The 23,627-nt window shown below is 41.2% G+C and overlaps 1 protein-coding gene and 1 pseudogene across 1 annotated transcript; one reads left to right on the top strand and one right to left on the bottom strand.

Annotated features, from left to right (window-relative positions):
• Window positions 1-966: 966 nt before the first annotated feature.
• LOC18026279 lies at window positions 967-3,988 on the bottom strand (annotated as a pseudogene).
• Window positions 3,989-13,147: 9,159 nt separating this feature from the next.
• LOC112089669 lies at window positions 13,148-14,474 on the top strand. The gene is made up of 3 exons (XM_024160417.1): window positions 13,148-13,843; window positions 14,021-14,194; window positions 14,238-14,474. Exons 1-3 carry the CDS (start codon window positions 13,148-13,150, stop codon window positions 14,472-14,474), a joined length of 1,107 nt encoding a protein of 368 aa, XP_024016185.1.
• Window positions 14,475-23,627: the final 9,153 nt, after the last annotated feature.

Here is a 23,627-nt window from a genome sequence, read left to right as displayed (position 1 = left end):
TCAAATTTTTAAGAGTTTTGTTGGATTTGTAAAATTTAGAGAGAGTTCTATGGATTTAAACAATCTATTAAGAATTTTTTAATATGACAAATTTTGAGAATCTAAGGGATATAGGTAGTATTTTGAGAATCATGATTTATGAATTAAATTATAAAGAATCATTATGCCAATAACATTAGATTATAACAAAATCATAGAATCATTTAAATGCAGACTTTTTGAATAACAATGGATTTTGATTAGATTATAAAAATCATCATATCAATAACAACTGATTTTTATAATCTCTAAATGAATAATAGAGGAATCTATTAAGAATGTAAAAATCCACAAACCAATAACTATAGAATCTTAAACTCTAAAAATCTTTATAAATCAACTCTCTAATAACACCTCCAAAGTTGAAAGAACAAGAAAGATCTCGAGAAATCTCTTCCAAAACGATGTGGCTCGCTGGGGAACTGGACAGCAAATTTTTGGTGGGAAAGAATTCACCTTTACACACTTTCATTTTTGGGAAATTGCTAATCGTTTAGGGTCAGTGTCTGAGTGATTTGTTTGGCAGAGAAATAGTTACCGGAGCGTTTGTTTATTTGAAATTCCAAGGGTTTGTAGTTTTCGAATTTCAATTTTTGACTAGTGATTGTATTAGAATTTTCTCCATTGCTTACTGCTGATTATGAACTCTTCGGCTCTTGTTCTGTTTGTGTGGAATGGTTGTGTCATAATGCTTTACTGAAACTGATATTGCATGATCTCTTGTCTAGTGTCTTAAAACCCAGTCGATCTAAATCTTCCCTTAAGTTGTCTCAACTAAATCCAAGCCTTTGTCCAGTTACAGAGAGGGCTTGACAAGTTTCTTGTTATGGTTTTATGGTAGTAATACATATGGACATATATCACTTCTTTGTTTTTGTGCAATGCATATAAATTATCATAATACTGAATACAAATAACTTCACTGAACAGAACAACAATGCTTAGGGAGGAGAGTGAGATAAATGATGCTAACGAATGCTCCGGTGTTTGTTTCTGACAAAAGACTTCATGAACCACTCAGGCTTGTATGAAGCCACTATGTATCCGATCGTCAATCCAAATACAACTCCAGGTGCAAAGCCTAACCCTGCTGCTATCCAACTCAACATTTCCTCTTCTTCTTCTCCTTCTTCTGATTCCGATGATGTTGGCACATGGATATCTCCACAAATGTCCTTAAGGGAAGGACCATAAAGTCTAGGGTTTCCCTCGTAAGAAGAGCAACTCTGTTGTTGAAACTGTGTACCTTGTGGTATTGAACCTACAAGCTGGTTATGTGAAACGTTTATCCACCCAAGAGAAGAGAGATCCCTGAGCTTTGGAGGAATCTCACCAGAAAGCTTGTTTTGGGATACGTCTAGTGATTCTAGTGACGTAAGGTTTGCCAAAGATGGTGGGATGTGTCCCGTGAAAGCATTTCTTGAAAAATTGAGAACATGAAGCTCCTTTAACAGACCGATGGATTCAGGAACTTGTCCATGGATTTTGTTTCCAGAAAAATCAATGGCTGTGTAGGCTGTGAGGATACGTTCCATCTCCATTGCTACTCATTTGTTCATCAACACAACCGAAGTGTAGTAGCCATAGTCATGAAAATCCCCAATGTAGTTCGGTTGTGTATAGTTATCTTTCTTACTTGATATTGCAGTCCAGTTCAGGAAGTAATCGGATGGTAAGGTACCAATAAAGTCATTATGTGATACATCAATGATTTTTCAACTGAGGGAATCCGGACCAAACCCCACCGGAGTGATCTAACATGCCATGGAACTTGTTGGCTCGGAGGACAAGAACTTGTAGCTTCTGCAAAGAACTCAACTGGAACGGAAACGTATCAGTTATTTCGTTGCTTTCCACGTTCAGAACTTCCAGAGCAGAACAGCCAGTAAGAGATGCATGAAGTTTTCCCTCCAATCGGTTGTGACTGATGTCAATGGACCTTAGCTTCGTGGTGTGCACAAACATATCAGGAAGACTTCCGCTGAGGCTGTTGTTACAGAGATTTAGATCCGAAAGAGAACTCATGTGAGTCCCTAAACACCGAGGAATCAAGCCGTGGAAGTTGTTGTCTGATAGGTCTATGATGATAGGAGAGGTTAGTCCACATATCGATCGAGGTATCTCTCCAGTGAAGTTATTGTTAGAGACAAACAAGTAGGCTATAGATGTGGATGAGATGAAGAGTGGTCCTTCAAAAACATTTGAACTGAGATCCAACGTATTGATCTGACTTCCAGGTACAGCTTCAGAGGATCCGTTGAAACCACTTAGGGAGTTTTTAGAAAGATCCACAATTTGCAGCGTTTGTAGTCTCCATAACCAGTCTGGTACTTGACCTTTGATATTATTGTTGGAAAGGTCTAGAGAATCTAGATTTCTCTGGTCTCTTATGATGAACTCAGGGAACTCAGTGATGTTGCTGCCTGACAAGTACAGATACTGTAAGCGTGATGAAAAACTCGAGCCAGAGGTGATGTTTGCTGTCAAAAGAGGGATGCCGGAGAGATCTAGTCCCACCAGCTGTTTGAGAGAAGATAAGACATTCAAGTCAACTGGACTGACTCTGAAGTTGTTACCGTACATGAAGAGATATTGTAGATTAAGTAACAGAGAGACATTCTCGAAACCAAGGAGTCCGGTGAGCTGGTTATCCTCCAAATAGATGTTGGTCAATGAAGAAATCTTGAACAGGGATGCAGGAACTGCTCCTGTGAAAGAATTGCTACCGGCCAAAAAGCCATCCAATTTGGAGAGCTGGCCGATGTTAGGTGGGAGGAAACCTGTGAACTGATTCGAACTGAGACTGATAAAACGTAGTTTTGTCAGGTTGAGTAGTGCCGATGGAAAGTTCCCAGTGAGCTTGTTACGGCCAACGTTAAAGACTGCTAGTTCCTTTAGATTGCCGATTGAAGATGGAATCTCACCGGTGAAATGATTTGTAGAAAGAAGGAGACGTGAGAGGTTAGAGATATTTCCAAGTGAAGATGGAATTCTCCCAGAGAAGTCGGATTCTTGAAGTGTCAAGGAAGTTAAATGTTTAAGGTTTCCTATGGAATCAGGTATGATACCTGAGAAAGATGTTTCCCAAAGGCTCAAGATTTGCATAGAGTTGTTTATACTGAAAAAAAGGAAGCTGGCCTCTCAGATTTGGATTGCGATCCAATGTAATTGACTGTAAGTTTGGTATCAAGAAAACACTGCTTGGGAACTCTCCAACCAGGTAGCAATTCTCAAGACGTAGAGATCTTAGAGACCACATGTGTGATAACTCGTTGGGGATCTCTGAAGAGATGTATACAGAGCTCATGTCCAGTACTCTAAGGTTCCTCAGGTTTCGAGAAAGCAGACGGAGAAACAATGGTGGGTTTTCAATGGACAATGAAGAAGAAGAAGAAGAAAGATCGAGAGACAACAAATTGGTTAGCTGAAGAATTTGTGTTGGAATCTGACCTGTAAATGAAGACTCAGAGAGATTTAGTCTTTCTAACCACATGAGTTCACTGAACTTATCTGAGATTGGAGAAAGAGTGAAGTTGTTGTAAGCAAGGTTCAGGTCTTTGAGATGTTTCAGTCTAAAAAGACTAGAACTTGGTTCAAGCCGACCATGAAAACAACTGCAACTAAGATCTAGTCTGATCACCTTGCCTGACTCTGTATCACAAATGACACCGTCCCAGTTACAACAGTCGATGCTGCTGTTTGCTTCCCATGATTCTGTCTTCGGGTAAGAAGAAACGTTCATCGAGTAACCATCAAGATCAAGAAACTCACCAGGCTTCCGAATCTTGAACTCCTTCTTGAACTCGAGAAGCGCATCTCTTTGATCTGGATGGCACAGATTTGGTGTGAGAGAAGCAAAAGTTCTGAATAGATTTGAAACGGAGAAGAGAATAGTAATGGAACGGAGAAAGAAGCTCATTGATGATGATGAGTATGAGGAGCCTATCATACTTTTTTTTTTTTGATCAACAGCTTAGTGGATGTGTCTCTTTCTGTCTTAAGAATGTCTTATCTCTCTGTTAAACATATTTAATTTAGTTTTGTTGTTTTCAGCACGTTTAATTCTCCTTGCATCGCCATTTTTAAATATATATAATTGCCGCACACCACTCACCAACTTGAGCAAAAATTTAGGAGTAGATGACTCTCTGTTCCCAAAAAGCTTTCTCTGTCTCCGAGTATAGTAATCTTTTGGCGTTGATAATTTGTCAACGTTTTCATATTTTTGTTGGATTGTTTCTCCACGGAGATCTCCAAATTTTCTTCAAAATCATTTTTCCAGGGATGTGAATAGAAAATATATTTGCAAAATAGTTCAGGATCCATAAACTTTTGAAAGGGAAAATGAAAAACGTTTGATTCTCAGACAAATATATTAGTTTAGTTGATCAAAGTTTTCGTTGATGAATAAAAAATTCGGTTTCGATTTCTTTTACTAAATGATAGTAGTTTGTTGAAAAATTTACACTTCTCTATCATTATTGTTTCTTATAAACTTTTACCTCTTTGGAGTTACTTTCTTCTTGTCTTTCTATTCTTGTTTTTTTTTTAATTTATTTTATGGTTCACTATTAAATTTTTTTTTAAAAAATTCTATTAATTATGATTTTGTAGAACTCATATGTGGATCTTATACAATTTAACATTCATATCTTATCTTGTTGTGAATTTTTGCTTGTTTTGTAATAGAGAGAGATTTTTCATTTTTCAAATTACAATCTATAAAATATGATTAACTAAGGGACACATTTTAAAAATTTTAAATTTCGCCTAAAGCCTCTAAAACTGTAAGGCACAACATAAGATCACTAAGAAAATAGGTAAATCTACGCTTAATGGAAGATGATGTCATACTAATTTTTGTTAACTTCTGTAATAATTTAAGTTAAGTTTTGAATCAAAAAGTCATGTCAATATCGTCGGCATCAGACAAAAATACAAATGTGAATTTGTAGACTTCAAATGCCATGGGCGGTTGTTGCCCAGTTTTTGTCCATTGGTTATTGGGTTGAGTTTCGATGGGGTTATTGTGTTGTGTTTGGGCCAGTTAACTGATCTCACCATGCTTGCAGAGACCAATCATCTTATACTAGTATACTACTAAAGAATGATTAATATCTATATTGGTCAAACATAATTTTCATTAATAAGACTTAAAAATATGTTTATTGTAAACATATTATTGACACTATAAATGTTGTCTTTTCCAAGTGTTTTACACTAGGTGTTTTCTAAGCTATATATCATGCAAACTAAAAGCACGTACTTCAATATGAAAGAAGGAAAAAAAAAGTATTATTCATTGGCCAACTAGTTACAACTTGATGTCTGTGGTATTAGCCAAAGCGACGACATGCCTATAGAATCTAAAGATTACCTCAAAAAAGAAACAGTTTTTTCTCAGAACAAAAGTGACAGAGCACCATAGTTAGAGAAGAAGAATCTTGACTTTACAAATTTTATATGGATTTCCACTGAAAAGATATACTTTTGTTGCCGATTGGGCATTTTGTGTAAAATCTGAGCTAAGAAGAATCAAAACAAACTTGAAATCCTTTTTTGCTTTTTTTTTGCTGTGAATCTCCATTTTTGCCTCTTGTGTAAGGACATTGTGAAGAGAAATACATATAGAATTTTTACGTGTGAAGCATTATGATTAATCGAATAATGAAGATTATTATGAAGATTAATGGCTTAACTCAAAAAACGTACTTGTTAAATATTGATATGCATTGGATATATTTGGATAACAGTGAACACATAACACTTTTTGCAATTTTTCATCACAGTCAACAAATTAATTTATATATGTGTCTATATACCCAATCCAATGCCGTCATACAAATCATCACATACAGACACACACACATACAAAAAGTGTTTTGGTTAAGAAAAGGAAACCAACACGGCAATATCCCAATAAAATATAAATATAAGCTATGCTCGAGATTTTAGTGCCTTTTTCTTGGGTTTTGATTGTAACTCGGAAAAATTACATTTGAAAGACAAAATGGGATATTGGAATTGGGATCGGAATCCTCGTCATTGTTACAGAAAAAAAACCTAGACTTGCGAGTCACTCAAGATCAAATTGAGAAACTAGACTAGCAAGTCACTCAATCAGACCAAATTGGGAGTGTAAACACAGCGACGACACTCAACAATCCCAAGACTTATCTGAATCTTCTTGCATAGATCTCTCCTCTCAATAAAGATGCAAGCCACCAGGGGCGGATCTACTCTATAGGGGTGGGCCGGGGCAAGTGCGCCATGCTATTTTATAAATTTATGTTTGTGGTATAATTTTAGTAAAGTGTTTGTAGGATATTTGGTTGAAGTTAATTTGTCCATGTGCCCATACTCTCAAGTTCGATCAAATTTTCATAATGATTTTTTCCCTTTTTCTTTTGGTCTGATCGGCAAATTCCATATGATATTATTTCTTTCCTTTCTTTAACCTGTTTTAACCATTTCTCTTCTATTACTTTTCTAAATACTTAAATGTATTCAATATAAAATACAAGGAAATATATTTTTTTAAATCTTTTTCAGCTCTCTTTATATAAATGTCATTTTATATTCAGTTTAGTAGTGTACTTATTTAACTAGTTGTATGCATAATGGTTATGACTGGTAACATGCAGAACGGCAGAATAATTCTTGCGAAATGAAATGATTTACTTAAAACTCATTTTTGTGTTTAATAGCTTTTAGCAAAAACTCAAACTGTATTTTTTGTGTTTATTTTTTCATTTTACAGAGTTTTGTTGATTGGCAAAATACCAGTGAAATTATGTTTAAAAATGCAATATATTACCAATAAAAGTCAGTATTCGTCATAAAATTATTTATTATTTATATAAGAATTATTTTAAAAATATATTGTGCCCCTTGCTAAAAAAAAAATTATGGATCCGCCCCCTCCAAGCCACTCTAGTTTCATCGTCGCCACAACACATGAATAAGGTCTTGTCAGAGGTGAAATAACTAATACAAAACATATCAAATAGCTTCGGCTAGTTACTTGTTGGAAAAGTTATTAATATTATCCGCAGCACGCCATCTCCATCAGGGACGGATCCACGTTGGAGCTGGATGCCCCGTACTAAATCTTATAAAGAATATATAATTAAGTAGCTGTAACAAATAATTCTTGTAGCTCAAATGGTTTCACATTCACAGCTAAGTTTGCTCCTTTTCCACCCCGGATAAGTCATTCCGTTGTTGTTTCATTGTTTTTGTACTAAACAAACATTTTTTACGTTGATTCAATTTTTAAAAATAAGAGTAAAATTATAATAGTCTAAGTAATACATTCATATAATCATAATATATATATTAACTAACTAAATTAGTTTTAGTGTTTATATATGGTGTACGATATAGAATTATTTTCTAGATCCACTCCTAATCTCCATTGCTATTTTAAAATTTTTGGGATTACGATTATAAATAACCCAATAGATATTTCCATTCAAGGGTACATTTTAGATTTTAATTGGAAACCAACTTTCATCTATACTTTACCAAACAAATTAGCAAAATTAACCAAATTTTGTATTGAACAAATTTTAGCAAAAAATTAAACATATTTCATCAAAATAAACAGGATTGACAAACAAAAAACTAATTTTGTATTTTTATTTTTTTCACTATTTATCACTTACTCTTTCATAAAGAAATGTTGTGATCCTAAAATGTATATTGTATAGCTAAAACATTAGATTACTGCATTCAAGGTCGTCCATGGGCTAAAGGTGATGAAACACCAGTTTTAAGCACGAAAATCTATATATAAAACATTTGAGCATCATTTGTACAAAAATTTCATGTAGTGCAGTGATGTTTTTGGATTTTTTGGGTAAAGTGTCAATGGCTCAAATCTTAAGTAACTTAGTTAGGGATTTAAAACTGATATTTTTGCTTGCATGAAATAACAAAGCATCACAAAGAGGAGGCATCATCGTCAAGTGAATAGCAACAACTTGAACCTGAACCTTTGCGAACTCAATCAGAAGTAAAAAGGCATAACCTCAACAACAACAATAAACCTCTAGCATGTATAGATTCCATCTGATGAAATGAAGGATGATTCATCATTGAGTTAACATTTGCCACTAGGAGAGGCTTGTTTTGAGAATGGACCTCAATGCCATTATGAAGATGGCAAGGAAGTCCTTGAGGTATAACCAAACCAAACCCATCACTCATTTTGATGACAAAGCACTCGAAAGAGTCTTAAAATAACTATTGGGATTGTTCAGTATTCTTTTGAATAATGGTTACTAGAGACGAGTTATCTTGAAACAGTGAAAAACTTGGTGGTAAGGCCTTTGAACTAAAAGACTTTATATCTGCAATCAAATCTAACAATGAGCTATACTACTAAAGATTAACTAATATATTCAAAATATCCTTTATAAAGTAGGCTTAAAAATCTATTTGTTTATGTCCACAAATTATTGATGCTAAAAGTGTGTGCGTATTCTTTTTATAAGTGTTTGCGTGAAGCGTTGCCTATGCTATCAATCATGCAATAAACCAGAAGTTGCCTATTTCAATATGATAGAGGCACAAGAAAAGTACCATGATAGGCCATTGGCCAATCGATTACTACTTTGGGTCTGCTTGGTAAAAATTGTTACTTTTAGTTTTTACTGTAGATTTTTACTTTAAAAATTTTTACTATTAAAATTTAACTTTTACTTTAAAAAACATGATAAACAAACAGAAAAAAAATTAAAAAAAATAAAGAAATGGATCTCAAAAGAAAGAAGAAAAAAATAAGATGTAATTAATTAAAATTAGTTTGTAATTGTTTATATATATATATATATCTATAAATTCTTTTAAATAATTAGAGGAAGAAGAAATAATAAAAAATATATATTTATTTTTATAAGTTTTTGGGTAAAAACTCCTAGTAGCTTTTAGAAATCATGACCCAAAACAAAGAGTCTTACTTTTAAGACTCTAAAATTAATAAACTAGAAAAAGTGTGTTTGGCTAAAAAAAAACTTTAAAAACTATAAAACACTTAAAAGTCTTTACAGTCTAACGTCAAACAACCCCTTTAATGTTTGTGATATTAGCCAAAGCTGAGATGCCCACTAAATTTGATGAACAATTATAAAAAAGCAGCTCTTCTCGAACAAAGGAGCAAGAAGAATCTTGATATTGCAGGTTTTCTCTAGGATAAAAGCTGAAAATATGTAATTTTGTTGCATAAGTATTCATCGAATTATGAAGATTAATGGGCTTAGATCAGAGAGCTAACTTGTTAAATATTGGCATGCATTGAATAACAAGGAACAAATAACTCTTTTTGCAATTTCATCATCAGCAACGAATTAATTTATATATACCCCAATCCTAGAATGTCATCATAAAAATCATCACACACATAAACATACAAAAAAAAGTGTTTTGCTTAAGAGAAGGAAACCAGTACCACAATATCCTTGACCGGTTTAGGCCTTAACGAAGAATGAGGAGAAGAAGCGGTTTCGTTTAGAGATTTTACTGCTTTTTTTCTTGGGTTTTGATTGTAACTCGGAAGAATTACATTTGAAAGAGAAAATAGGATATTGAAATTGGGATCGGAATCCTCGTCATTGTTACTGGAAACATATCCTGTTACTTGCAAGTCACTCGATCAGATGAAATTGGAAGTGTAGACACAGTAACGACACTCAACAATCCCAAAACCTATCTGAATCTTATTGCATCATAAAGTAACTTGATGGCGAATGCATCAATATTATCCACACCACGCCATCACCCTCGTTATTATTAAATTTCTCCCTCGTTATCCAAGTGGATTACAGGTAACCTATTTGAGATTTCCATTGAATGACACATTTGTTCATTCAAGATTTACGAACCAGTCAGGTTTATCTATAAACTATATTGCGTGAGATGCACAATGTAGACACGACACTCATCAAAATTAACCTTTACGAATAAAACTGACCAAGATCTTGTAAACCTTTCCGAGTCTAATATACTCATATCATATCTGTTAGAATCCCACATCGGAAGTTTAAAGGGACTAACACTAGTATATAAGAGACTTAGGTCTCTCAATTTATTGCCAATTGGTTTTAAGTGGAAAGTCCAAGAAACTTAACATGGTATCAGAGCTTCGTTTGTTGACCCAAAAAAGGCGGCCCAAAAAGGGTTTATTATCGGTCCTAAAGTGGGATTCGGTTCGAGATGAGTTGATAAGAGTCATCATCTCGAGGGGGCGTGTTAGAATCCCACATAGGAAGTTTAAAGGGACTAACACTAGCATATAATGGATTTGGGCCTCTTCACTTATCGCCAATTGATTTTAAGTTGGAAGCCCATGAAACTTAACAGTATCCTAAGCCGAAAACAGGAAACTCTTTAGCGTTGTTCCTGGTCATTTTAACCCGCTTCAACAACCGATTCCAGAGCGCTATCAATCTGATCCTCTGATCAAACTGACAGTAAGAGCTCATCGTAAGTAGCTAGTGATGTTTTTGTGCTTGAGATCATATATATCTCCGCAAGGAAAGTGTAGCTCACGCATTTCTATGGCTGGATCGATGCTGTCGGGATCGATAATGTCTATGGAATAAACTTTGGAATGGGTCAGGAAGATGAATTGGGACGGGAGCAAGACAAGTAGTTGTTAAGGAAGCTCTTGTCGTTGAAAAGACCGTTCCATTGTTTACATACAGTTCTGAAACGAACAAGACATCAAGGTGGAAGACGAGAGAGTGTCTCTTCCTCCAAATCCCACGCTGTGAAGCCCTATTAGGTTTTCTGTGTTTCAATGTACAAAGAGTCCTAATACGTATGTCATTTTGACCTAAGTCTCTTTTTAAGTAGGGTATAAACCTCTAGACAAAAGAGAGGGTTTGTTGAAGAATTTACACATAACGACGGTCCATTACTAAACACTCTTAAAACATGTCAAAGGTCCCAACACGTCGACTCTAGCACTACATGTCAAACAGTGCTGTTCGTATATGCACGAGGGGGATAAAAAGGTAATCTGATTGGTTGAGCTCGGAAATTCTTGTGGATGAGTTTGAGATCGATAAGACCATCCACGTCCATGTGATTATTTGATGTCTAGTCGAGGTGATACTTAGTGAATTGCGAGTTCTTTAGTATTAATTGCAGAAATTTTGGATTCCTTACTAAATGAAGTTACAAGCCTATTTATACTACCAATTACATTTTGCTCAGAGTAGGTTAACGGTCGGGCAGGTAGACCTGGCCGACCGTCCTCCTAAATATCGCGGTGGCATGCTGCTTGATGGCTCGTCTTGCTTGTCGTCGTGGTGGCGAGCTGCTTCCCCGTTTTAACTCGCCTGATGGGCCTTTTAGCGACCCTCGACCTTGTTAGGCTTTAAGAATTGGGTACTTAGCCGGGTAAATTACGAGAAGGGGGCTGTGCTCAACCTACCTCCAACAATTGTCCCCCCAGTCCGTTGATGAAAATGTTACATCGATGTTCAATGGCTTTGACGACTTTGGTTTGTGAGATTTGTTTTGACCTTGATCGATGCTCCTGGCGAGGTGCGAGATATTTCGTGGGAAAGGGATTCATCGGGGTGTCCTCTTTGTTCGTGGGAGATGCGCCTGGCTGATAGCGGCGGAGTCGAAAAGTCACGCGTGCTCATCAGGTTGGGAGATGGCAGAAAACGAAAAGACGCACCTTGTCACTCAGATGGCTCAAATGCGCGTGGAATCCGGTCACCATTAAATCTAGTGGGAAGCGTCCGTGTGATGATTGCTTTCCTGGGTAACCATCACTTTGTTTCTCTATATAATCCGCGGGACTCCAATTTTTCTCATTCTCTTCTCTCGCTTATAAAATGTAACTTCTCTCTCCCTTCTCTCTAGAATTTTTGTTTGCCCACTTTCTCTTTCGACTTCATCTTTTCCGTTGTTTCTGCCTTTGCTTCCGTCGATCACCGAACTTCCGGTTACATTTACTACCATCAACCATGGCTTTGAGAGAGGAGAGAATCAAATTGAGCTTATAGTCCGGATCTCAATACGAGGAAGTCGCTGCAGAGAGCTCTAGCACTTCGCTTGCTGCATCATTGAGGTTCGAGGGTCGTTCGGATCATGAAACGTGTCTTCACGGGGCGATGGCTCGGATGAGCTCGACAGAGATACGCGCGAGAGTGATGCTGAGGCTCAGATCATGGATGAAAATGAAGAGGAAGAGAAAGAAGAAAAGGAAGAAGGGGACGCACAAGTCAAACCTCACAGGAAGGGTTCCAAACGGAAAAGGAACATCAAGAATCGCCTGTTGAAGATCTGATGGTTGATCGCTTGAATGAGATGCGAGCTCTCTACCGTTTTTCTTCAGGCGTGGTTCTTAAGTCGCCGGGACCAGAGGACTGCCCGTGGCCAGCTCCGGCGGGGTGGGTTACTCTCTACGAGGCATGGTTCAGCCTCTACCATCTCTAGGTTCCTCTTCCAATGCTGTTGAGAGATAACGTTGATAAGCGAGGTATCACGTTCTCCCAGCTCATTCCGGCTGGGATTAAATTCATGGTTGCAGCCCTCGTTTTTGGGGTCGAGGTCGGGGTCAACGTAAACTGGCGTTTCTTCGAGGAAATGACGCTGGTGCAGAAAAAAATTTGATTCCCGCCACCTATACAATCAAGGCTAAGATGCTCTCTGGTCTACCCCGTCAACAAAATGCAATATTGGGAGACAACCTTCATCTTCGCTAAGGTCAATGACGTGTTAGTCATCGACACGCAGAAACTTTAGAAGCGATTAGAGCAGTTGCATTGGTAGATCGCGAGTTCGATCAATCTTTTCCTCCAATAATTTTTTTGCTTCTGATACTTCAGTAATTTTTTTACAGATCAGAATATCAACCTCGGTGCATTCCCGGAGATCTATTTCAAGGACCTTGAAAAGATCCAGTCTTTTGGGATTCAGAATTGGCCTGAGATACATCGCCGGAGGGTCCAAGCAGCTATCACTCGCATTACAAACGGTAAGACAAATTCTCTCAAATATTTTTCTCGATTTTTTTACATCAAGCTTACAGTGTCTCGTTTCAGCAAGTTAGGGAAGGGTCGATCATCACACAAGGCAATCAATCGAGATGGCTCCAGTCCAGGTTGATGCTCCCAGCCTCGCGGCGAGGCTCCAAGCCAAGAAGAGGAAGATCTTGACGAAGACTCAGAGGGCTTCTATATCTCGCCCTGAGAGCCAAGCTTTCGTTGTTCGACATGAAGAAAATGCACCTCAGATGGGGGCAGAAGTCGCTCCTCAGGTCGAGGTCAACCGCAAAGAAGAAGGCGGTAATGGCACAGAAAATCTTGGACAAGACGAGACCTATATCGCCGATCAGCGCAATGTTCTTCCGACCGGTGACGAGACCAAGGAGGCTGCGAGGGCTGCAGCCAGAGTGATGAGGAAAGAGAAGAAAAAGGAAAAGAAGGAGAAGGAGAAGGAAGAGGCCGAGACTGCTCGCCTCGCTCAGCAGGAGGCAGAGGTTGAGGCCGCCAAGGCAAAGGAGATGGGGAGCAAGAAGAAACGCGCCACCAGTGAGGTGAGCGCGAATGAAAAGTTCGACAGCGAGGAGGCTGCTAAGAGGACGACAGTCGCTCCTAACAATGCTGAGAAGGTCAAGGAGGTCGACTGGCGCTTCCAATTTGATTACGACAACAAGGAGGAGCCTTTTGTCAACAATGCAGACAAATGCACCGAGCAGTTCGGCTTGATCAAGGGGTCGACCTCGGAGGTCCCCGCTGGTGAAGATGCTGTCTTCAAGGACGTGGTGAGCTTTACTTTTAAGGTTTGCTCTCTCTCTTTCGTTTGCCAGATTATTTATAGATCGATCCTTATGGTTAGTAATGCATCTTGTCTTTAATTTTAGTTCATCGCGAGCTGCAATAAGATGCTAGGTTAATACCTCCGCAGGATTTGGATCGCCACGAAGCAACTGCAGAATGCCCAATCTGCGGGTAAATAGGCCGTCATCAAGCGAGATGCGGCATTTTCTGTGAAGAATTCCGTGGAGAACCGGCAGATCGAGAAGCAGAGATCACATCGGCTCGAGGTGAGCATCAAGGATTTGACCGTTAAGGTCGAGGACATACGACTAGAGAACACCGCTCTGATCAACTATCTCCAAATCGTGAACGAGGCAAAGCTGCAGACGGAAAAGTCAATTGGTCGCACGGGTGCAGCATCACGCCGACCAAAAGATCGACTCTGAGACCACCAGGATCTGGGTGGAAGCTGAGGCCAGGTTCTCGGGTCGTATTGGCCGTCTGAGTACTTATATTGCTAAGCGGGACGCCGCCGAGATGGTAAAACTCGATCTCGTTCAAGCCCGAGGTGCTCTCGAGTGTCTTAACCTCCTTAGAGACGAGGAAGAGATGACCGAGGAGGAACTGAGAGCTGATCTCGAGCAAACTCAGTGAGAATGCGAGGAGAAGTTCAATGGTCTCAGCCTCACTGATCTCGAGGACGGGAATCTGCCTCCACCGTTTCCCGAGATTCTTGGGATGGGATCGGACTATGAAAACCCTAACGCTCAAGGGGAAACTGGGAATGATGACCAGCCCAAGGAGTAGGTCGCATCTTTAGCTTACTGTTCTTAGATCGTTATTGTTTGTAGTATCCTTCTCTTTTTTTTTATCCTCGATGTAATCCGGCGGCCTTTGACTCCCTTATTAATGAAATTTCTTTCTTACTCGAATGTCATGTGTTGTTTGAGAGCTCAACTGTTTTACTCTGAATAATTCGATTGGATTTGTCATATAGATGCTTACTGAAATAACGCGAGTCTGAGCTCGGTTAATCAAACATGTAGGTGTAGACTGAAAATAAGTGCGAGGTGAGAACTCTCGGCTTACTAGAACTATAGGTGCGAGGTGCGACCTCAGCTTATCAGGTTTTACTTACGAGTAAGGACTCGGTTTAGTAAGCTGTACGTGCGAGTATTAGTTCGGCCCACCTGTTAGCTTTTTAGATCGTATCCGAGTGACGAGGATGTGTTCGGCATTTTTACTTGGACAATCTAAAAGATTATGCAAGACTGGGCCCGACTTATTTTCTTATAGTCATAAAGTTTTTGTTCCTTAGAGGACTTACAAAAAATTGCACTACTGAGAATGCGTATTTGTAGATCGCACATCTAATTAAGATGTCGATATCAAAGATGTCGGGTAAAAAGTTGGCCTAAAAAGAATTGTATTTATATCAACAGCTGTACCTCGAAAGAGGTTGCCTACATACCCAAGAAGCTGGGATCAAGCCGATCGTAGTTCACATTAATAAAGCATAGCTCGACGAGCGTCATTTTTTTGTTTGTGTTCGACAACCCTGGTAGTATAATATCTTTTGATGTTCAGCGCGTTCCATGACCTCGGTATGACCTCGCCTTGCATGGTCATGGCCCTTATCTTTTGATGATTTGATAAAGGCCTTCGAATATGACCTCGGTATGACCTCGCCTCGCTCCTTCCTCCTGGGTGTTCTCAAACACCTTGCGGAGGACGAGGTCTTCGATCTCGAAATGTCTTCCTTTGACCCTCTTATTGTAGTATCAAGCTGCTTGTTGTTGATAGTTTTGAATTCGGAGTAGGGCTCAATCTCGTTCTTCATCAAGCATATCCAGGTTATCTTTGATCATTGCTCTATTAGTCTCTGTGTTTTGCGTGGGCATCGTTCTGCGGAGGGTTGGAAGGTCCACCTCAGCTGGAGCCAGAGCTTCCATTCCGTGTGACAAAGAGAACAGAGTTTTGTTTGTGGATCGTCGCGGTGTAGTGTTGTGTGACCAAAGAACTCCATTGAGCTCGTCTGTCCATAGTCCTTTCTTCGCCTCTAACCTTTTCTTGATCCTGTAGAGGATCGTTTTCTTAGTTGCTTCGGCCTGCCCGTTATCTTATGGATACTGCAGTGTCGATTTTCTTAGTCTGATTTTCCACTTTGCGTAGAAATCTTTGAAAATATTAGAAACGAACTTAGCGCCATTATCCACGACAATTTCATACGGGATCCCGTGTCGACAGATGATATGTTTCCATACAAAGCTCTTGACGTCGACCGCGCGAATCTTGGCATAAGAGTCAGCCCTAACCCATTTTGTGAAATAATTTGTAAGGATGAGCATGAACCTTTTTTGGCGTGATCGAGGTAGTGGTCCGACAATGTCCATCGCCTATCGCATGAATAGATAAAGGTGGTTATGAGGAGCTTCGCCAGGGCGTGGATCAGCGAGCTACAAATTTGTCGCAGTCTGCCAGCATCTTGGGCCAATAAAATCTGTGGTTCTTTTTTCTCATTGCTAGATCACGTCCGTTTGAATGGTTGCCACAAGCGTCCATGTGTGTTTTCTTCATGACATTGTGCGTTTCTCACCATACAGGCAGTTGAGTAGGGCTCCTGATATACTCCATCGATATAGGTTTTCATCCTGTTAGATCAACTTTGCGCTCTGTGATTTGGGATGCCTTGCCGCCCATCGGTCGGGTGGTACCTGGCCGTCGATGTTATACATCAATATCTCGACTATCCAATCTTTGCTGGATGGTTCCTGCTCGGCTGGTTCATCAATGACGTCGAGGAGGGGTGCTTCATTTGTGTTGATGCTGCTGACCTCGAGTTCTCTGATAGAGCACAGCCTTTGGGAAGGTGGATGCTTGGCGCGTCAGTGCTTTCAACGGGGATGACACGCCGTTGGTTGGGATGTGACGTCGATGCGAAGACCGCTAGTGAGATGGCTGATGTGTTATCGCTCCTCGGGATTCTGGTGAGGGAGAAAAACTTGAATTGGTTGGTGAGTTTCTTTACGTCTTTAAGGTACAGATCCATCCCATCGTTCCTAGTATCATAGTCACCAATGTATTGGTTGGCGATGAGCTGGAAGTTGCAAAATGCTTTGATCTTTCTGACCCCAATTCCGAGAGCTAGGAAGAATCCGATGAGAACTTTGTACGCTGTCCCGTTGTTCGATGCCGAGATTTCAAAGCGGAACGACTGCTCTAGTTTGGTCTGAGATTCCAAGCGTATGCCTACACCTGCTCCTCGAGAGGATGAATAACCATCACCATATAGAGACCATCTTTCGTCGGGGAGATCGGTGTGTACGAGCTCGGAGAGCAGTTTAATCAGGAAATCTGCGAGGACCTGAGACTTGGTGCTTGCTCTGTTGCAATACTCTATATCGTATTCCATGAGCTCGACTGTCCATTTTGCCATTCGACCGGATTGGCTCGGGCTGTGAAGTATTGTCCTCAGCAGTTAGTTCGTGGCCACCACGATCGAGTGTGATTGGACGAAGTACAAAGTTTCCTTGCTGACATAATAACCGCCAAGGCGTGCTTTTCTAGTGTTGGGTACCATTTTTTGGTGTCGTCCATGGTCTTGCTAATGTAAAAGATCAGATTTTCCTCGCTTTTGTCCTCTCTGACCATCACACCGCTGACAGCCGCTGTCGAAACTGCGATGTATAAATATAAGGTTTCTTTTATCTCGGGTTTGGCTAGGATTGGTGGCGATGACAGATATTCTTTGAGCTGCTTGAAGGTGAGCTCGAACTCAAAGTGTTTGTTGTCGCGCAAGAGCTGGTAGAATGGGAGGCATTTGTCAGTTGATCTCGAAATGAATATGTTAAGTGCAGCGATGCGCCTGATGAGCCTTTGTACCGCTTGAAAATTCCTTGGGGAAGGTAGGTCGATCAACGCGTCGATTTATTTGGTGTTTGCTTCGATCCCTCTTTTGGTGATGGTGTATCTGATAAACTCTCCGGAAGTCACGCCATATGTGCATTTCGCAGGGTTCAGCTTCATTTTGTACTGGTTGAGGATGGTGAAGCAAGTTTTAAGGTGCCCGATGTGCTCTTCGGCGGTGAGAGATTTTATTAGCATGTCGTCGATGTAAACCTTCATCGTTTGTCCCAGGTGGTCGGCGAACTTGTGGTTTACTTATCTTTGATAGGTGGCTCCTGCGTTTTTGAGCCCGAAGGGCATAACCTTGTAGCAATAGGTTCCTCAATAAATGATAAACGATATCTTTTCTCGATCATCGGGTGCATCACGATCTGATTTTAGCCGGAGAAAGCGTCCATGAAGAACAAGTGCTCGTTCCCAGCGGTCGCCTCGACTAGTCGATTTATGTGTGGTAGGGGAAGCTATCTTTTGTGCAGGCCTTGTTGAGATCGGTGAAATCTACACAGATTATCCACATTCTACTCTTTTTCTTTATGACCACTGGGTTGGCTAACCACTCCGGGTACTTCACATCGGTGATAGATCTGGCTGCTGATAGGCGTTCGACCTTGTTGTTGACAGCTTTCGCTTTTTCGGAGCCAAGCTTCCTCCTCTTCTGCTTGATTGGTTTGAAAGTGGGATCGGCGTTGAGCTCATGACAGGATATCTCGGGGTCGATCCCGGCCAAGCAAAGATCGACATATTTAGGCGGAGGAGTCTGACGAGCTCGTTCTTGATCTTTTCCTTTAGATCGGCTCCGATGCTGACACATCGAGTAGGGTCGCTTTCGTCGATGTTGACCTGTACAATAAGCTCGCGCTATGGTCCCTCCCGAGGGGGGAGATCGACCTGAATCACGATCTGATTTTAGCTGGAGAAAGCGTCCATGAAGAACAAGTGCTCGTTCCCAGCGGTCGCCTCGACTAGTCGATTTATGTGTGGTAAGGGAAGCTATCTTTTGTGCAGGCCTTGTTGAGATCGGTGAAATCTACACATATTATCCACATTCTACTCTTTTTCTTTATGACCACTGGGTTGGCTAACCACTCTGGGTACTTCACATCGGTGATAGATCTGGCTGCTGATAGGCGTTCGACCTTGTTGTTGACAGCTTTCGCTTTTTCAGAGCCAAACTTCCTCCTCTTCTGCTTGAGTGGTTTGAAAGTGGGATCGGCATTGAGCTCATGACAGGACATCTCGGGGTCGATCCCGGCCAAGCAAAGATCGACATATTTAGGCGGAGGAGTCTGACGAGCTCGTTCTTGATCTTTTCCTTTAGATCGGCTCCGATGCTGACACATCGAGTAGGGTCGCTTTCGTCGATGTTGACCAGTACAATAAGCTCGCGCTATGGTCCCTCCCGAGGGGGGAGATCGACCTGAATCACGATCTGATTTTAGCCGGAGAAAGCGTCTATGAAGAACAAGTGCTCGTTCCCAGTGGTCGCCTCGACTAGTTGATTTATGTGTGGTAGGGGAAGCTATCTTTTGTGTAGACCTTGTTGAGATCGGTGAAATCTACACAGATTATCCACATTCCCCTCTTTTTCTTTATGACCACTGGGTTGGCTAATCACTCCGGGTACTTCACCTCGGTGATAGATCTGGCTGCTGATAGGCGTTCGACCTTGTTGTTGACAGCTTTCGCTTTTTCGGAGCCAAGCTTCCTCCTCTTCTGCTTGATTGGTTTGAAAGTGGGATCGGCGTTGAGCTCATGACAGGATATCTCAAGGTCGATCCCGGCCAAGCAAAGATCGACATATTTAGGCGGAGGAGTCTGACGAGCTCGTTCTTGATCTTTTCCTTTAGATCGGCTCCGATGCTGACACATCGAGTAGGGTCGCTTTCGTCGATGTTGACCTGTACAATAAGCTCGCGCTATGGTCACTCCTGAGGGGGGAGATCGACCTGAATCGTAGGCTTGATTGTGAAGCACGCCTTCGTTGAGATTCGCAGTGCTCGGTTGCGTAGCAGAGCCTTGACGTTTTCTAGGATCCTCGAATAGTTTTCACCCCGAACGCCGTTGGAAATTTGAAACATTGATGATAGTCGATGGGATCGCTTTTATCGACTAGAGCCACTAAGTTCCTAAGATCGCGATGTAGATTGCGGGTTTATCAATGATGATGAATTTTATGAGGCGAGTTATTTTAGCGGTGTTGGCCGGAAGTCTGATCGTTCCGATGGAGTACACAGTGTCTCCATCGAAACGGGTGAAAGATTTTACTGACGATTTGAGGTGATGGTTCGTCAGTTCCATTTTTTCCAGGATCTCTTTGAAGATCAGGTCCACAGAGCTGCCTGTATCAATCAGGATGTGGGATACCTCGCAATCCCCGACTCGCAATTCAAATACGAGCGGATCGTTATACGGCATGTATAGACCTTCAGCATCACTCACGCTGGTCTTGGGGGCTTTCACTTGTCACTTTTGGGCGAGCATGACCTTTCGGCCATACTTTTTGATCGATCGAACCGAGTCATTGCATGTTGCGAGACCTCCCATTATTATGAAGACCTTCTTTCGAGACGATGGTGGGGTATCGTCTCGAGGTTGGTTACTTCGATCCCTCGTTGCGGGAACTTCGTTCGCTTGCTTTACCCTCGGAGGAATAAGTGGAAATTGCTCGACGGAAGGTGTTTAGCGATTTTTGTTCCCACATGGGTTGAAATTTGTTTGACGATCTCGCAGCTCGAAGAAAGGTGTTTGGCAATCTCGCAGCTCAAGGGGAGGTATGCTTGTAGCTCGCGACACATCGCAGTTAGGTGACGGTCGCCTCGTTTCCATGTGTTCGACTGCTGTTGTGGTCAATTTTGGGAAGAGGCGTTGATGTTGTACTCTATCCGTCGCCTGTTATCGCCTTTATAGTTATTGTCGAGGTGTTGTAATGGTTCTTGGTGATCCTGTTTGGTGATTTCTTTTACAGGTAGGGACCACGACGATACTTTTGTTGACATCGCCAATTCCTTCTCTTACTCGTCCTCGATGTAGAAGGTTGCTCGGTGAAGTGCATCTTCCAAGGTTTGGGGTTTGCCGAATTTGAGGTTATCCCTAAACTTGGAGTCGATTCAGAGGGCTTTTGTAAGGGCTGAAATGGATGCATCGTCCGTCGTGGGGACCCGAGAGACTATTGCATTGAACCTGCCGATGAAGGCCCGGAGGGATTCCTTCACGCCTTGCCTGATTTGGAAAAGTTCGGCGCTGGAGATGGCGCCTTGGATGTACATCATGTATCGCTTGAGGAATGTTATTGAGAGTGCTTTGTAACTGTTGATCGAGTTGGCCTTAATTTTAGAGAACCATGCAAGCGCCGAGCCGCTTAGGTTCTCGACGAAGAGCAGACAGAATCCGGCGTCTTTTTCCTCGGGCGTGAAACGAGCTCGACCCATTTGGATGCTGAATGCGGTCATGAACTTGCTAGGGTCCCAGTTTCCTGTATAAATTGGAAGGTTGAACTTGACCTGGTTGCGTATTGGGATGTCGGTGATTCGAGTTGTGAACGGGGTACTCTGACTTTCTTTTAGTACCCAATCAATCTCTGGCGCCAAGCTGGTTGCTTCATGGACCAGCAAGGTCATGGCTTGCAACATTGCTTTTATCGGCCATTTTGTCAATTTGTGATTGGATCCCGTCGTGTTGTGGTACCGCCTCGCGTTCGGGCATCCACGTTTCCACCTTTCGTTCGAGGTTGGTCTATTTTGAGCCATCGAGGGCGGCGAGTCTCTGAATATAATTCTCTATAAGCGTTGGATCTCTTGTGTTGGTCGTTCTAGAGCTTGCGTCTCTGAAGAATGTCAACCGTTGACTTGATTTTGGCATGAGTGCTGCTGGGCTGCGGCCAGCTTGTCGAGTCAAGCGCTCGTCTGACGGTTTAGCTCTTCTATTCGAACCATCATTGCCTCAAACATCATGGTGACATCGGCGACGCTGTTGGGTTGATATTTGGTGCTTCCGGGGACGAAACCGCGTTTCTCTCTGCAGGAATTGACGTCGATACTCTTGTGTTCGGAGTTTCTTGGTCGCTAGCCAGTGGTGTGCTAATTGTTTTCTATGCGGCTGTCGATGTCGGTGGTCTGATCATAGCTTTAGTCGAAGTGGTCGGGATTCCTGACATTATCGAGCTACTCTTTGCATGGAAAGAAATCTCTGAGCCCTACGGTGGGCGCTAATTGTTGTATCATATATGCACGATGGGGATAAAACAGTAATCTGATTGGTTGAGATCGTAGATTCTTGTGGATGAGTTCGAGCTCGATAAGAGGATCCACGTCGATGTGATTATTTGATGTCTAGAGTCGAGTTGATACTTAGTGAATTGTGAGTTCTTTAGTATTAATTGTGGAAATTCTGGATCCGGTAATAAATGAAGTTATAGGGCGATTTATATTACCAATTACATTTTGGTCCGGGTAAGTTAACGGTCGGGTAGGTAGACTTGATCACCTATCCTCCTAAATGTCGCGGTAGCGAGCTGCTTGATGGCTCGTCTTGCTTGTCGTCACGGTGGCGAGCTTCTTCCTCAATTCAAAGTAAAACGGCCTTGTTTTAACTCGCCTGATGGGCCTTCTGGTGACCCTCGACCTTGTTGGGCTTCAAGAATCGGGTATTTAGCCGGGTAAATTATGAATAGGGGCTGTGTTCAGCCCACCTCTAACAAGTGCTAGTTGAATAAAGTCCACGATGATTTCATATATTTGGATGCTTGGAGCTATCACGAGATCTTTTTGAGTCGAGCAGTGCACGTGGCTCAAAGATACGCAAAGAGGTTAGAGTTCGACGGAAACTATTTGTGGAGTTTGTCGATAAAACCAAAGGAGAAGATAATGGTCAACTCCACATTATCTGGTCAAAGCTTCTATTTTTTTGGGCTCAAGCCCATACGTGTGTTTACAAGAGTGTGCAAGAGAAACTGATGTTGGGCTAGGGTATAAGGCCCACATGATTACTCAAAGCTATATATAAACTTTTTTTGGAGTTGCAGACTTTGAGAGAGAGCAGAGATAATTAACGAGAGAAGGAGAAGAGAAATAGAGATACACGGTTAAGGGTTTTTCAGGCTTTCGTCTTCATCTTCTGGGTTAAGGCATCTGTGGTTGAAACTGAGGTGAATAGTTTCTGGTCTTTCTTCTTTGTGGTACCTGAAACAAAGGAAAGAAGAGAGATACGTGAGTTTAAACGGTGAAGGAACAAACTCATTATTGTTAACACTTGATCGATTATAGTGGACCGTTAAGAGTACCGTCTCTCCCCAGACGTACCGAAAGGGAACTGGGTTACCAAATTTTCTTGTGTCTTGCTTGAAAACAACAAACAAACTAAGTGTCAAGGTTAATTGATCTAAGTAGTTCAGGTTAAGAGCTAAGACTAGAGGTTGAAATCAATATTAAAACCTCACAAGTGGTATCAGAGCACCAGGTTTAAGCGGAGGATACAGTTTCAGTTTCTGATCTGCGATTGGTGTTGTTTCGGGAAAGTCCAAGTTATTCAATCAAGTGATAACATCTACAAAGTCTGAATCATGGAACCATCTTTTGGTAAAATTAAGGTGGAGAAGTTTGATGGTAAAGGAGACTTCGGTATGTGGAAATTCAAGATGCTTATGGCTCTTGAAAATCTAGGGTTAGATTCTGCAATTAGTGAGGAAGAAACTAGCGCAGCATCTGACAAAGGAAAAGGAAAAGAAGATGAGACAGATGCTAAGGCAACTCCATCTCCGGTTGATCCAAAGAAGAAGGAGATAGACAAAAAGGCAAAGAACTTGATATGTTCCAGCCTTAGTAATCTGGTCTTGCGGAAGGTTATGAAGCAAACAACAGCTCTAGGTGTGTGGAAAGCTCTAGAAAAGGATTACCAGACAAAGAC

Source organism: Eutrema salsugineum, unplaced genomic scaffold (genome assembly GCF_000478725.1).
Source record: "Eutrema salsugineum unplaced genomic scaffold, Eutsalg1_0 scaffold_11, whole genome shotgun sequence".
NCBI lineage: Eukaryota > Viridiplantae > Streptophyta > Magnoliopsida > Brassicales > Brassicaceae > Eutrema > Eutrema salsugineum.
Note: the sequence above shows the minus strand (reverse complement) of the source record. Positions and strands in the feature narration are given on the sequence as shown.

Excerpts from the sequence above, each read along its gene's own strand:
- LOC112089669 (XM_024160417.1), top strand. The coding sequence starts at position 13,148 with ATGGCTCCAGTCCAGGTTGATGCTCCCAGCCTCGCGGCGAGGCTCCAA. Across the intron at positions 13,844-14,020 it reads TGGTGAGCTTTACTTTTAAG|GCCGTCATCAAGCGAGATGC; the intron begins GTTTGCTCTCTC and ends GCGGGTAAATAG. Across the intron at positions 14,195-14,237 it reads ATCTCCAAATCGTGAACGAG|CATCACGCCGACCAAAAGAT; the intron begins GCAAAGCTGCAG and ends GCACGGGTGCAG.